Below are 16,101 nucleotides of genomic sequence, written 5' to 3'. Positions count from 1 at the left end.
GGTAGAATGCCCTGTGTTTTCGAGCTGCTCCACCGATGAGAGAATCCAACACGTCAAGAAGCAGCGACTCTGTTTCTCCTGCCTCAACCGCGGTCACGTGACAAAGGATTGTAGATCCAAAGCAAAGTGTGATGTAGACGACTGCACTCATTTCCACCACCGCTTGCTACACGCCAGTAAAGAAACGAATCCTATATTAGGTTCGGTGACTTCTGCCCTCGATAGAGATGGAATTATGCCAGTCGTCAGAGTCTGTTTCAAGTCCTCCAACGGCAACGTACGCGAAGGAAACGTGTTGATAGACAGCGGCGCGGGTATCACAGTCATCCGAAAGTCATTCGCCAAAGCCCTGGGTCTCCAAGGGAAGAAAGAGAAGATAAATATCGCAGTCGTTGGAGGAGAGAGAATAACTCAAGACGACAGTCGCAGAGTAAAGTTTTGGATTTCTCCATTGAACAGAAACGAGTCGTTTCCAATAGAGGCTCACGAGATTGGCTACACCATAATCAACGTCCCCCCTCTTGATCGCGCTTGGTTGAGCTCCTTTGATCACCTAAAAGATGTTGACTTTTCACATCACGCTGGTCCGATCGATTTGATTCTTGGTGTACAATACAGCCACCTTCACGCCGAGAATGAAGTACGTCAAGGTTTACCGTTCCAACCAATAGCCAAAAAGACAAAGCTTGGATGGCATGTTATTGGTCCTGACAACGCGAAGGGTTCACCCGACAACTACCTCAGCTTCGCAAGAAAAATCAACCTGGAAACATTCTATGACTTTGAAACCGTTGGAGTTAGAGCTCCAGACTGTAAATGTCCGGTAGACGTGATGACCAACGACGGGAAAAAGGCCATAGAACTGTTCAAGTCCTCGTGTAAGAAGTTAGACGGACGATACGTGATCGGACTACCTTGGAAGAATGATCCTGCAGGACTACCAAATAATTATCCCTTGGCACGGCAAAGACTCGAGTCTTTAGAGAGAAGCTTACGAAGAAATCCAACGAAAGCAAAGATGTACAATGAAGCAATTAAGGAATACGAGAAGAACGGATGGGCCAGAAAGTTAGAAGACCAAGAAGTCAGAAAACCCCATGCACACTATTTACCTCACCACGGCGTCTACCGGCCAGAAAAGAAAAGCACGCCCCTCAGAATCGTGTTTGACCCCGCATCCCCCTACAAGAATATCTCGCTCAATTCGTTTCTGTACAAAGGACCCTGTCTGATTGGCGATCTTCTGGGAGTTCTGCTACGCTTTCGAGAAGAAAAGGTGGCGTTTGTCGGGGACATATCGAAGATGTTCTTACAAATACTTCTGCCTGAAAGTGACTGCCAAATGCATCGTTTCTTATGGAGAAACATGGACACGACAAAGGAGCCGACGACCTACGCCCTACTCCGCGTTACCTTCGGGGACAAGCCATCTCCAGACATGGCGAGCTACGTGATGCTCAAGATCGCGGAGGAAAACAAGGAACGCACACCGGAGGCTTCCAAAATCATTGAGAGGGACCGGTATGTCGACGACTTGATCCATTCATGCCCGACTGTGCAAGATGGAGAGAAGAGAATCAAGGACGTAGAGAAGATACTTGGAGAAGGTGGATTCAATATAAAGGAATGGCATTGCTCCTCACCTGAACTCCAACAAACCGTGAATGCGAAAAGAATGAAAAAAACGCAAGATCAAATCTCACCTTCATCAAGCGAAGTAAACCTCGACAAGCAAAGCGGCATCAAAGCTCTGGGAGTTTCGTGGAATCCGATGTCTGATACGATTCATTTTCAAGTCCAATTAAAGAGAACAACCCCTTATACGAAAAGATCAGTCCTGTCAAACATCTCTCGAATCTTCGATCCCCTCGGATTAGCAACACCAGTAACGATAAAAGCGAGAATGGCGCTGCAGGAGGTATGGAAAATGAAGAAATTTGATTGGGATGACCCACTTCCAAAAGAGCTACAGCATAATTGGGACAAGATATTCGATGAGTTAGAAAACCTATCCACTGTTTGTTTCCCGCGTTGTCTAAAGCCGAATAATGCATCCGGTTCACCACAGCTTCACGTATTCTCCGACGCCAGTATCAATGCCTATGGAGCAGCAGCCTATCTTGTTTGGTCACGACCTGACGGTGTCGAAGCCCGCCTTGTGGCAGCCAAAGCGAGAGTCGCGCCAATTCGACAAACAACTATACCGAGATTGGAGCTTATGGCGGCCTTAATAGCCTCAAGACTAGCTAAAACGATCCAAGGTGAATTCAAGATAAAACCATCAAGCGTAACGTTCTGGACGGATTCCATGATTGTGCTCGCATGGATCCAAGCAGAATCGACCATCCTAAAGCCATTCGTCGGAGTTCGAGTGACAGAAATTCAGACCTCATGGGAACCCTGCTGCTGGAGATTCGTTCCGACAGGTTTGAACCCTGCAGATGACCTAAGTAGAGGCATTCCAGTGGAAAAGTTGAAAGAGCGTTGGATGAAAGGCCCCACATTTTTAAGAGATCCAGTCGAGCAATGGCCCTCCCACCCAAACAAGCAAGTTGAACTACCAGATGTAAAGAGTTCAGCACACATCCTTGCCCTGCAACGAGAGGTTACACACCCCATAGTGGACCCATCAAGATTCTCGAACTGGAGGAAACTGTGCAGAATCACAGCCTATTGTCTCCGTTTTATTAAGAACAGTAAGACCCCAGCAGAGCGACAAGATGGCCCCCTCGAGCCGATGGAAATCGAATCAGCCGAAACACATTGGATAAAGTCAGCTCAGACGGAGCTTGGCGACTGGGAACATCAGTACAAAGATTTGGCCCCGTTCAAAGAAGACGGCGTAGTCCGCGTGGGAGGAAGATTGGCTCGCTCTCCCTTGCAATTTGACGAAAATCACCCAGTGTTGCTACCAGTAAGCCACGTTATATCGAAGCTAGTCGTCAAAGACGCTCATAACCGCGTCCTACATGCCGGTCGCGAACGTGCGTTGTGTGAATGTCGAAGAAAGTTCTGGATTCCTCGTGGCAGAAATTTGGTCAGGAAGATAGTCAAAGATTGTGTCACTTGTCGCAGACTTAGACAGTACCCGCATACCACGCTGATGGCTGACCTCCCTCCCGACAGATTGAAGTTGTTTGCACCACCATTTACAGTCACGGGCGTCGACCTGTTTGGTCCCTTCTATTTGAAGTATGGGAGAAACAAAAGATAAAAGCCTGGGGAGCCGTCTTTACATGCGCCACTGTTCGTGCAATACACTTGGAGATCGTCCAAGACTTATCAACAGAAGCATTCCTACACGCCCTTCGACGTTTCGCCGCTCATCATGGTTGGCCCAAAACCATAATCTCGGATAACGGAACGTCATTCGTGGGTACAGAACGAGAATTGAAGAAACTTCTAAAAGAAGGAAGGAAAAACCTGGAAGACTTTGCCGTATCACATAAGCTGAAATGGAAGTTCAACACGCCTGCAAGCCCCCATCAAGGAGGATTTTTCGAGAGCATGGTGAAGTTGACGAAATCCGCACTGAAGGCCATCGTTGGTCAACAAACGTTGTCATGGAACGACATGGCGACAGTGTTTGCAGAGGTAGAATGCTTGATTAATTCCCGACCTCTTGGATATCCATCCAATGATGCCAACGACTTGCAGCCGCTGACACCAAACCACCTCATCTTAGGACGTGCCACATCAGAGACACCACAAGGTCCATTCCAAGAAGTAAAGAGCAGCAGAAAAAGGTTCGAATATGTTCAGTCATTAATCCAGCAGTTTTGGCAACGGTTTCAACGGGAGTATCTGCAGAGTTTGATGCGCCGAACAAAGTGGAGGCAAAAGAAGAGACAGCCAAAGGTCAATGACATCGTAATGTTGGTAGACGACAATCTCCCACGCGGGAGGTGGAACATGGCACGTATCGTCGAGGTTATGCCGGGACAAGACGGTGTGGTAAGAAACGTAATCGTGAAGACGAAGACGGGAACTTATAAACGGTCAGTACAGAAATGCTGCATGATATTAGAAGAGGAATCTCTTTAACAGAGGCCCGGAGGGTTGTTTCAGACAGCCTAACTTACTTTACTTACTTATTATATCTAATTGATTCCTTAACTTGATTACACCTTGATTTACATCAATGATTAACATATATGATTGACGATAGTATGAACAGGATGTCGGTTCCAATTACAAGTAACAAAACGCATGCACGGTAGATTGTCTTTAGTCGTTAGTCAGAGAGAGATATAGCGAGGACCTATATCAGCAATTGTTTGAATTCAGAGATAGCTGTAGAGATCCACTCTTCAGGTAACGAGCGATTACATATAGTCTTAGTCGATTGACAATTTAATCAAAATGAATCTTTCCTAATCAAACTTAATCATTATCTTACTATAGAATGTATTTTATATAATATATTACGAAAAATCTCTACGGCGTAGTCGTGATCTGTCTTTGGAAACACATTAGTTTAATTAGTTACGTATATACCGGCTCAATTTTACAATTATAGCTATGTGTCTCCTATGTTAGTATTCTAATCTAAGCCTAACCTATAACGTTCGACATCGTGCTACGTTGTGCTACGTCGGTTTGGTCACGTTATATCCTGCTACCATGTGGGCAAGACACATTGTGTCACTGTTACAAAAGCACTCGTTTTCTGTTGAGATTATATTTGATATTTGTTGCGTTAAAGCCGAATTACACGATGCAATTAGTCGTATAGGATTGTTATATCCTGACTTATGAAAACGACTGCTGACGCCACTCTTTCTGTTTATCCGTTCATAACGAAATTTAAAATGTGACATCTTTACACGCATTTATTCGAATCCATACGCCAGTATACGAATCGTATACGACTAATAACATCGTGTAAATAGGCTTTTATATGTGCATCAATAACTAAGTTATTCGCAATAAATTCTTGTATCTACGTTACGACTATAAATTATGGAATTCGTCTTCCCCGCCGGTTGTTTGCTTACGCCATCGCACGAACCTCGTAGTCGTCACTTCTTTAAAGTACCAGTTTGTTGTAGAATCACGCAGTCAAAGGCTCGACGCGACAACGAGTTTCGTCAGATTGCGTAAGCAAACGGCTTCAGGGCCGCAGGTAGCTAGTTGGACCACTTAATTGCATGGAAAAGGTGTTTATTCATATATGTTTACATTCCGTTGGAACAATCGCATTTAAAAGATATCAGTTTGGCATAAAGCGAATATATATGAATTTACAACCCCCTCCTATTTAGTTATAACCTCCAAGTTCTTTATCGCTATTAAAATATTCTCCAATGGTTTTTTTAATATTTCAAGGATACATATTTATTTTAACCTGGGGTTAGTGGAAGAGACGCGTAATTCACATTCATATATCATCTTACATTTTTAAATATTAGATGCCTGTGCGACGCGCGATATTACGGAGTTTAAGCTTCGTGTTTCCGGGAAACGGCAAGGCAAATTTTATCGGAAGAATTTTCGTTTAACTTCTTCGTTTTAAATCGTTTTTAAACATTGATTGAACCTGACGTTTTAAATAATCGAGTACATATGCTCTTTTATTCCCTTTCAGCAAAATCCTGTATGGTAGATTTTCCTGTATATTTCTTTTATTGTCTTTTATTATTATTCTCGTATACCGTTTCACACCTATAACTAACTCTCTACTAATTGTCAGGTCATGATCGACGCCAGGAAAATGCAATACCGTAATCTAACAGTACTAAGTAGCATAGGCATATGCATACATAGTTGTTGTTCAATGCAAGCTATATTGTAAAACCATTATTCATAATTAAATGACCATTATTCACAACACTAAAACCCCGTTTACACAACACTCAATTTTTCGGCACGGCGCGGCTAAAATGCAGGATATCCCGTACCCGGCCTTTTTACATTAGCCTGTTTACATGAGCCCGGTTACCAGAGATGCAACGAAGCGTGAGATGATTTCGAGGTATTAAAATGAGCAGATAACATGATCCTGGAAATCATATAATGTAGGATTAATAAAGTAAATATAATCACCATAAAAATAGCATGTGCTTGTTTGGTGTCATAAAGACTTTTTTCAACACCTCAAAGTCCTCTCACAAACTTTGATAGCAGATATGTATATACATTTAGTCATCATCTGAACAGTTATAATCCATTGATCATTCATAGCATCAGGGTGTCCTGTACAATACAACAACAATACCCAGTGAAAGCGCCATCTGCTGTACATGCATTAACATGCACGTGTACACGAGTGTTCTTTTATAATGGTTTTGCCATGGACACGCTGCATGCTAATCGTGTAGTGAATTGTTTCCGGGGAGTTGAAAAAGACGCCAGTTATATATAATATATCAACATATCTAGCTGGTTCGCGCGCGAAGCTTTGGCTACCATTATGAATGCATGTGCCATTTTATATACAATGGTGTTGCGGCGTGTTGCCATAGGTACGCTGCATGCTAAGTAGTGAATTGTTTTCCGGAAAGTTGACGCCAATGAAGGCCCAGTGACGCCAGTTAATAGCGTCATTCCAAAGATACCCATGCAGCAGTGTGGACATGCGCCTGCGAAATTGAGCTTCGTTAAATATAGTGAAAATGCCACTGTGGAAATAAATTTCCAGAGTGCATGGATTTTCTCTTAGAAAAGAAAGCTAAGGCGGAAAATATGACGCTAGAAATGTCAAAGCGTTTAACAATGAAGCTCTCATTCAGATAGTTTTTTTTTCAGCACTTGAGATGCATGTTTTGCGTTGCTAATTGATTTGTTCACACAGGATACATTCAATTTCTGTTCTGTTTGAAAATACCGACTCCTAGGTTGTGGTAATTTTCATGGAAATTTCTTGGTGTTCTTTAGTAAAATAAAACAGTCTATATATAATATACCAATATCCCCTAGCTGTTTTGGAATGCAGAGCACCAGCAATAGACCTTGACCTTTCCCCTTTTAGCAGCACGCGCGCAATGCATGACGGTAGTTGATTATCAAAATTCATTTTAGTTGTCATGGCGCAGTGTTCGGAAGTGATTTTGTTTCAAAGGGAATCTTGCCGATTTTCAGCTTTTTTATTTCAACGAAAAGTATAACGCTTGTATCTTGAGACAATTATAGCTCCAAGCGATATGTACAGGGAAAAATAGAAGGGATCAGGGGTGGTTTTAACGAAAAAAACGGCTTTCCGAACACCAAGTGTGAACAGTTTATTCGGCGAAAATGGCCTTCGAACACGGTTCCATGTAACTTTTAAGCGTTGAGTCTTTGTATTATGTAGCGATCGGATGATTATTTTGATATGTACACAATCTCATTTATGTTATATTTACGCATGACCATTTTTGAATCCGTTCACACATTTTCTTCGCTATTTATTGTTGACTGAATCATGGCATGTGCCTTCGATTTTCGGCTATTATTTCGTTCATATATAACCTTGCTTCGGGTCGTTTGGCTTTGTCTGTTTTGGCGCGAAAAATACAAACATTTGTGACCGGTGTAGCAGTTTTAGTCAACAGCTGTGATATTTTCGCTTGTTACCTGGAATTTTACTTGTTTTTGTCTTGCAAACCTTTGAAAGTCGTGGTTCTTATCTACTCGTACTTGCCAGCAGTAAAGTAGGTTCTTATAAACCATTCTAAAATTCGAAATTAGTTGTATTTCTAGTTAAAAAAATCGTGTCTAAAATCGCTAAATATTATAAATAGTTAATATTAACTTAGATAGTTTTTAAATTTAGTTGAATTTTTAATATTAGGTAGAATTTTTTTAAATTGAATTAATAAATAGAGTATAATATTTCATACAGATAATTTTATATTAATATTTTTAAGTAGTAAAACTATAAATAAAGTTATAATAATAATAGACATAAATATATATATCTGGCAAAAATGGGAGATGAACCTAGCACCTCAAAAAATGCAGACAATTCTCACGTAGAAATTCAACTGTGGACCAGGGATCTCAGTTTACTACCTCCATTTACTTACAATAAACTTCAAATACACCTGGGCCTGGACTCAACTGGCACTAAGAAAGACGAGAAGTTAGGCTATCGTTTGTTTAAGGAAGGATATGTTAGCAATGTTCAAGTAAAGCCCAATGTTCCAAATAGTGCAGGCAGAAAGTCATTCATATTAAAAGCAACAGTGCATGCATCAATGAAAAAGTTGAGTTATGTGGTTTATGTACACTTGGATCAAATAAATGGTGACGTTATCCGTGGACATTGCTCATGTAAGGCAGGCAAGGGAGGTCAATGTAAACATATTGCGGCAATGTTGTATCAAATTATTGACTATGTACAATTAGAGATGTCAGAAGTGCCCGATGTTGTAACCTGTACCCAGGTTTTACAAAAATGGAATGTACCATCTGGACAGATGTCCAATCCCAGTGATACCATCCTTTTTGAAGACATTGCATTTAAAAAAGCCTCCTATGAAAAAGATTCAAGTGCAAAGCGAAAACATAGCAATGAAAGGGATGTCAGTTTCAACCCGACACCTCCCAATGGTGATGTATCTCAAAATGACATTAAGAAATTGGTCACTAATTTGCAATGCAAAAAAAAGGCAGAATATTTAAGTAACATTTTACAGTCAAACAATTTTCAACCTGTCCTTTTTGAAGAAATCCACAGCAAACTTCCCTCAAAAAAATGTCACAGTGAACAAATTCCCTGCAACCTAAATGATTGTCATGTGCGAGATCAAACACTGGAGAATTTAAAACATAAGAAAATTAACTTTGCGAACATTCCTGCAGAAAAAGTAGTTCAAGCTTCTAGTTTAGAAGTAAGTCATGATCAATTCCTAGAAATCGAGCGAAACACACGTGGACAAGCCTGTGTGATAGGTGGTACATTGAGCGGAACCATCGCATCACAGCATCAAATTTTGGTTTAGTAATCAAAAGAAGAAAATCAATTTACCCCAAGTCGATAATTAAAACACTTACAGCCGGTACTAAGTCAGCATCATGTCCTATGCCTTGCAAGTGGGGGAAACAAAAAGAAATAGAGGCATTAAAGCAATATGTTTCATACAAGCAAAACAGTGTTGATGTCTGTTCACAGTGTGGGTTTGTTGTCGACAAAGCATCGCCTTGGTTAGGGGCCAGCCCAGATTTCCTCATCCATGATTCAGGTGAATCTACCTCTGCACTAGGACTTGGAGAGATAAAATGCCCATACTCTAAGCGAGATTGCACAATAAATGAGGCTTGTGATGACAAGAACTTTTTTCTTACTAAAATTGGTGATAAAATATTGTTAAAAAATAACCACAGTTATTACTATCAAGTGCAAGGATGCCTGGCCATACTTGGGCTTAACTGGTCAGATTTTTGTTGTTTCACAAACAGTGATTGCATGTTGAAAGAATTTATTTTGACAAGGAACTTTGGGAGAAAACCATGTTACCACAGTTATCAGAGTTCTACTTTGAGTATATAATGGAAAAATGAATGATATGTGTAACTTATAACATGCAATTTTTTTTTTTTGTGTGCTTTAAAGCATTCTACAACTGAATTTGAAAACAAATAATCAGCAAACATTTGTACAAACATCAGCACACCATATGTTAAGCAAGCTTAAGTGCTGTTTCAAATTCTTGAAAATACTTCATGTACTACAAAACGCCTAACAAGCCAATAACAATGTTACCGTTTCTACTTCTTCTCAACAATTAATGGGGGTAGGAACAGTGTCAAATAAGTGCAAATTGCCCAAATCTTATCCAGGTCTTTTGCTAGTGTTATTGGAACCACTTGGTGTAAAATTCGATAGTTTTTTATTCGGGAAATAGCCCTTTCAACATGGACCCTAACTGATGCTATCTTCCTTGTGGTCAACTCCTCCTCTAGGGACAATTGTTCCTTTCCATCAAGAAAAGGTGGAATGTTAAGAAGGACTCCTTGTGGGAGATCACTTTCAATATCAAAGCCTCGGTCTGCCATGATTTGATCCCCAGGTTCTAGTAGTTCTAATATTCCACAATCTTTAGTTATTTTTTTATCACTGATTCGACCAGCATATAAGGAGGACACAAAACTAGGATATCCGCTTGGGGAAATTCCAATCAACCCTTTTGCTGTGTTATGATTTTTATATGAAGAAAATGTAGCTGACTGACCCCTGCAGGAAGCTGGGCGCTCAATAAATAATTCTGTGCAATCTAAGACTACTCTGGTTGCAGGATAATTTTTTCTGAAGCATTCCGGCATATTTTTGTCCACAAAATCACGGCTTGGCCAAATTGGTAGGGCAAGTAATCTTTGGTGCAAAAAGGCTACCCATGTAATCCAAATTCTGGAAACATGTGAGGTTGATAGAGCAAATCTGTGTGCCACATCCTCCAACAACAACCCACAGCGCATTCGGCTCAGCACCATAAATAGTTCTTGTTGGGGAGATAATATCCTAGCCTTGCCATGCTTTGTTTGACTTGCAGAATTTAAAGTGGTATTAGAACCATAGTATATCAAATTTTGACATGTGGGTGAAAGATATTCAAAAAAGGCACTAAAAGTTGCATAGTCAGGAAATCCAGTGTAAAACTTAAAATCATGGTCGCTACCAATAAATCTTTCTAGCCGAAAGGCACATTTATCAGCAGCTTCAACCTTTTTCTGCAGTTCCTCACACTTTGTTTTTAGAGTGTTAATTTCTTCTTTCATTTCCAACTCGCATGAATTCATGGGTGAAATAGTGGTGTCATTTGCTTTACTCACATCTATATCTTTGTTGTTAGTGGATGATGTAATTTCGATTTCTGGGCATTCTTTTATATGAAAAGTTTGTGAAATATCTTGTCTAAAAAGCTGCCTTCGAGCTTTGACATTCTGACGAATAGTTAACTCAGTAGGTATGTTATTTAAATATGTTTTTTTCCCTCCAGGAAAATGAGTTGAACATACTCTTGTGTTTTGACCAATGCTCACTAGCCCTTTTGTTTTCAGTAGTTTGACCCATTTTTTTTGTAAAGCTTGATCTTTGGGAAGCTTGTGGAATGAAAGTTCTGGATTCTTTATATTATTATTTGTGCAATGAGGAACACAGCAGTTGATTCCCCCACGCTTTACTTTACATGTGGTTTCTACCTGAGAATTGTCTGCATTTTTTGAGGTGCTAGGTTCATCTCCCATTTTTGCCAGATATATATATTTATGTCTATTATTATTATAACTTTATTTATAGTTTTACTACTTAAAAATATTAATATAAAATTATCTGTATGAAATATTATACTCTATTTATTAATTCAATTTAAAAAAATTCTACCTAATATTAAAAATTCAACTAAATTTAAAAACTATCTAAGTTAATATTAACTATTTATAATATTTAGCGATTTTAGACACGATTTTTTTAACTAGAAATACAACTAATTTCGAATTTTAGAATGGTTTATAAGAACCTACTTTACTGCTGGCAAGTACGAGTAGATAAGAACCACGACTTTCAAAGGTTTGCAAGACAAAAACAAGTAAAATTCCAGGTAACAAGCGAAAATATCACAGCTGTTGACTAAAACTGCTACACCGGTCACAAATGTTTGTATTTTTCGCGCCAAAACAGACAAAGCCAAACGACCCGAAGCAAGGTTATATATGAACGAAATAATAGCCGAAAATCGAAGGCACATGCCATGATTCAGTCAACAATAAATAGCGAAGAAAATGTGTGAACGGATTCAAAAATGGTCATGCGTAAATATAACATAAATGAGATTGTGTACATATCAAAATAATCATCCGATCGCTACATAATACAAAGACTCACCGCTTAAAAGTGACATGGAACCGTGTTCGAAGGCCATTTTCGCCGAATAAACTGTTCACACTTGGTGTTCGGAAAGCCGTTTTTTTCGTTAAAACCACCCCTGATCCCTTCTATTTTTCCCTGTACATATCGCTTGGAGCTATAATTGTCTCAAGATACAAGCGTTATACTTTTCGTTGAAATAAAAAAGCTGAAAATCGGCAAGATTCCCTTTGAAACAAAATCACTTCCGAACACTGCGCCATGACAACTAAAATGAATTTTGATAATCAACTACCGTCATGCATTGCGCGCGTGCTGCTAAAAGGGGAAAGGTCTATTATAAACATTTTTTACAATGGTGTCACCATGCATATATATGCTAGTCGTAGTGAATTTTTTATTTGGGAAATCAGTAAAAAAAACAAGTTGAAAAAGACGCTAGTAAAGGTAGCTAGTAAAGGTCCATACCTTCACTCTGAAGATACCCAGTCGACACCATAACAACCTCCTCGATAATGAAGTCATCATTGGATAAGTGATAAGTTGATAAAGCAAGTTTCATCAAAATAGTTTTTACCATTATATATAAAAATATCATGAAACGATATTTTTTACGCTGGATTAATGGAATGGAATGAACTGATTCTGTTTCTCTGTTAATGTTCTAATATTAGGAAAGGGTTTGGTAATAAGCTTGACCATAACCATGCAGATATAGATTTCAATATAGCTTTAATTCTCGCGTACTTTGTATAATTCAGTATTTCTTGGATTAAAGATATCCAAGATCGAGAAGGAAGACATTTAGGCTTGTATCCCTAGAGTTTTTCAAAAGAGGATAATCGTAAATTTTCTTTAGTGGACCGCCTTATTGTTCCTCGCCCTGAATTTGAGATGTGTATAACTTTCACTTGAAATTAAGACCTTCTACTTTTTGAATCTTAATTGATTTTCCCTCGTTTTAGGAAGGTTGACCAATTGTGCAGTAACCTCAGCTATCACTTCAAGAAGGTGTTCTCAACTTTGTTTTACAATCCCAATAAAAAGAAAATACATGGACGAAAAAAAAACGTTACTGGGCAAAAAAAATCGTCAATTCAATTACCAGGTGTAAATTATAGTGTATGCACATTGTATAACTGAACACCGCGGAAAAACGTCTGCGCATGCGTCAATTCTGTCTGTAAATGATATTAAAAATAATTAAAAAGCGGTTCCGAACGTTTTCGAAGGCTAAAAATGGCGTTAAAAAGGAGTGTTTTCATTCTTTCATTCTTTGGGTTTTCTTAACTTTTAGGCTTAAACTTTTGTTTTCGAAAAATATTCTGAAGCCACCTCGTTAAAAACAAGAAAATTTAAATGAATTCCTCCATTTCGTTCGATACTTTAACGATCGTTCTGTCTATCCGTCTTCTATATTTTCGTCTTTTCCTAACTTATATTTTATCAATTAACGGGCATGTTTTGTTCCAAAAGTTGATATTTAGATTTTCCATTATTCGATATTTTGGCGCGAGCACAGACGTTTTTAGCGGTTTGTACAGGGTATATAAAATCTAAATTTTGCGTGTTATATTGCAAAATATATTTGACAAATTAGGTTGATTTTTACACCATTGTTAAGTTCATTTATTTCTCTTTCGTTGTACGTGTTATTTAGTTGAAAAATGAAGGAGTACTGGTTCGACAAAAAAAGTTCATTAAAATCACAATTTTCCGCCGATGGGAATTGGACGGTATAATCGCAAACTAAATAAGTTCATCTTTGTTTTATTGAAAATTAACCCCAAAGGGCTTAAAAATCTAATTATTACTGAAAACTAAAATGCAAATTTATCGCCAAAATCTGCTTATTCAATGTTCAACGATCGCTTTGAAGAACACAATTAAGCAAGGAACAAGAAACATATAATTCGAATATTGCATGTAAAAACATTTTATGATACGGTTCGACGAGCAATTCAAGGTATACTTCGACGCTGTCAAACTTGCACACACAGAAACTGAGGACATGTTAAAGGCATAGGACCCTAAATTCATTATTGAATTAACAGGAAATTATGTAAATTTTGCTACATAACAGTTTGTCGATTTAATTAAATTTGCATTTTCTTTTGTCTGGAGGTCTCACTTCGAATTCCCAGAGGCGGAAAAATTTGATTTCGAGCAACAATTTTTAAAAGACGATAACTCGGCCAGTTTCGGTCGTGTCGATATAAGAACGGTATAATCGCAAACTAAATAAGCTAATCTTTGTTGCCATATAAAAATTATATCGTTTACTTTAATATTTTATACACAGCAGCCTGTCAAAGTTCGATTCGAATTTTTTTTATACACACTGTATAATTGTCGTTCAACACGGAATTGCGCGCCCATGCTCTTTCGTTCGAATTGTCATGATAGCGGTAGAATCTGGTCACCGGCTTATTTAAGTTGCGTGTTTGGAGGAGTTTACACTGAAGTGTAAAAAATCGGGTGCATGAGTATTGTATTGTAGACTATAACCGTCATTCGACACGAGATATATATTGCACGCGCATACTGATTCCTTGGATTTTTTCATTCGTAATCATAGCTAAGGGATAAGCTTTGTGTAAAAAGTGTAGGTTTGTAAAAAGTAAAAGGTTGTAAAAGGTAAAGTTGATTGTATGTACGCAGCATTTGCATGACTGACCAATGGCAAATGGCAAATCCAAAATCCTCTCGTTTCATTGCGTATATTGTTGAAAGATGGGAATACTTCATTTAAGATAAATGAAGAAGAACGGAAGCGAGGAGAGAGCGAGGAGAGTGAGGAGAGTGAGGAGAGTGAGGAGAGTGTGAGATTTAAAACCTCAATCGTTAGTTGTTTTTATATTAAACATTTAAAATATCCAATGTTGTGACTAATTCAGGAAACGTATTCATATCTGTGCATACGTTTTCGACAATATAGATTGCCAATGACTTAAAAATTTTTCTACTTAATAAGGTATTTTCATTGTAAATATTGCTTCAATAAATTATAAAAACTTTCAGGAAACTCACGCGATGCGATATCATGGCAGTAATGACACTTTCTCATCTCTTTGTCCGTAACGCGTTACTGCAACTTATCATAGCTTTGTTTATTCTGTTGTTTCAGAATCGACATGCGAATAAGAAGTCGCACGCAACATCATCTTCGACATATCAATCAGGTAATGGTCTTATAAAAACTACGTTATACAAACCTCCTGGAAAGGCTGGAATGTGTACAGCTGGCCAGGAAATTAAAATTCAGTTAGCTTGGATTTACCCTTAGTAAATAGAATTCCTTGTTTTTGTAATTATTTATTGTACTTTTTACTATGCACTATCTGCAAAATAATTATATCAAGATAAAACCATTAGGGAGTTTTTCAAGTAAGAAAGAACGTATTCCAGCCAGAATATCTTTGTTGTTCTTTTACTATTTTGTTGAAATTTTTGGTATTTCGTACAAGCTAAAAATTGAAGCAAAAAAATAGCCTGTTTCTTCTTCAATTCTTATAAAATTTAGCGAATGATTGTACTGTACATAGTTCTAGACATTTCTAGTTAATTACCCTCTACGTCTGTCTCGAACGATCAAAAACTCAGAAAAACTACCTTACAGGTTTTATTACAGTTCGATGATTAGACCACCGTAAAACTCGGCAAACTCTAACTGGCATTGCAGATACCCAATTAACATAATGTAGATGACACAGAGTGTAAATCGGCGAGTGATCAAATTTTCCATTGTCATTGTTTTTAAGAATTCACGGTAAACACACAGGGTGAAGAGCTGCGCGTGGTATTCCCGAACAGTGGGATCCGGTCACCGGATTATTCAAGCTGCGTGTCTAACGTCGACGGAGGTTACACTGGAAGTGCAAAAAATCAGGTGCATGACTAATGACTCCTTTGTTGGATTTTGTCATTGTGTCAATTGTTTCTTTTGTTATCATAGCATATAAGGGATAATATTTGTGCAAAAAGTATAGGTCTGTTAAGTAAAAGGGTGTAAAAGGTAAAGTTGATTATATAACAACTGCAACGAAACACGCAATTTGATTGGTTATTAGGCGTGCAAGATGAGACAATCCTGCACGGAAAAGTTTACAATATGCCGCTTCGTGCATAGGCAGCCATAAAATAGTTGTAGAAAGCTGTAACTTATTGAATTAGTCAATTTCCCCCTCAGACATATTGGGCTTTATTAAATGGTCTACCCCGAAAAACAGAAGTAGATACGTCACTCTTCTCCAATACTCAGAAGATCGGAAGTAAAATATTTTTATTACAGTACAGTCAAGCAAATGTCACAGAGA

The 16,101-nt window shown here is 38.5% G+C and overlaps 2 protein-coding genes across 2 annotated transcripts in view; both read left to right on the top strand.

Moving 5' to 3' along the window:
- LOC114531042 overlaps positions 1–16,101 on the top strand; it is a 28,808-nt gene that overhangs the window by 2,184 nt on the left and 10,523 nt on the right. The window contains exons 2-4 of the mRNA XM_028552685.1: positions 12,751–12,893; positions 14,913–14,967; positions 15,547–15,674. Coding sequence (XP_028408486.1) covers positions 12,840–12,893; positions 14,913–14,967; positions 15,547–15,674 — 237 coding nt within the window. The 5' untranslated portion in view covers positions 12,751–12,839. The remainder of the gene's footprint in view (positions 1–12,750; positions 12,894–14,912; positions 14,968–15,546; positions 15,675–16,101) is intronic.
- Positions 236–3,214, top strand: LOC114531055. Its single transcript, XM_028552698.1, has 2 exons — positions 236–1,918; positions 2,693–3,214. Exons 1-2 carry the CDS (start codon positions 236–238, stop codon positions 3,212–3,214), a joined length of 2,205 nt encoding a protein of 734 aa, XP_028408499.1.

Source organism: Dendronephthya gigantea, unplaced genomic scaffold (genome assembly GCF_004324835.1).
Source record: "Dendronephthya gigantea isolate DGI-Jeju-01 unplaced genomic scaffold, DenGig_1.0 000068F, whole genome shotgun sequence".
Classification (NCBI taxonomy): Eukaryota; Metazoa; Cnidaria; class Anthozoa; order Malacalcyonacea; family Nephtheidae; genus Dendronephthya; species Dendronephthya gigantea.
This window is presented reverse-complemented; position numbering and strand designations above follow the sequence as displayed.

What these genes read in the sequence shown, in the direction of transcription:
- LOC114531055 (XM_028552698.1), top strand. Translation starts at nt 236, where the DNA reads ATGCCAGTCGTCAGAGTCTGTTTCAAGTCCTCCAACGGCAACGTACGC. An exon ending in CGAGAATGGCGCTGCAGGAG is followed by an intron (nt 1,919 to 2,692) that starts GTATGGAAAATG and finishes CGTTTTATTAAG; the next exon opens with AACAGTAAGACCCCAGCAGA.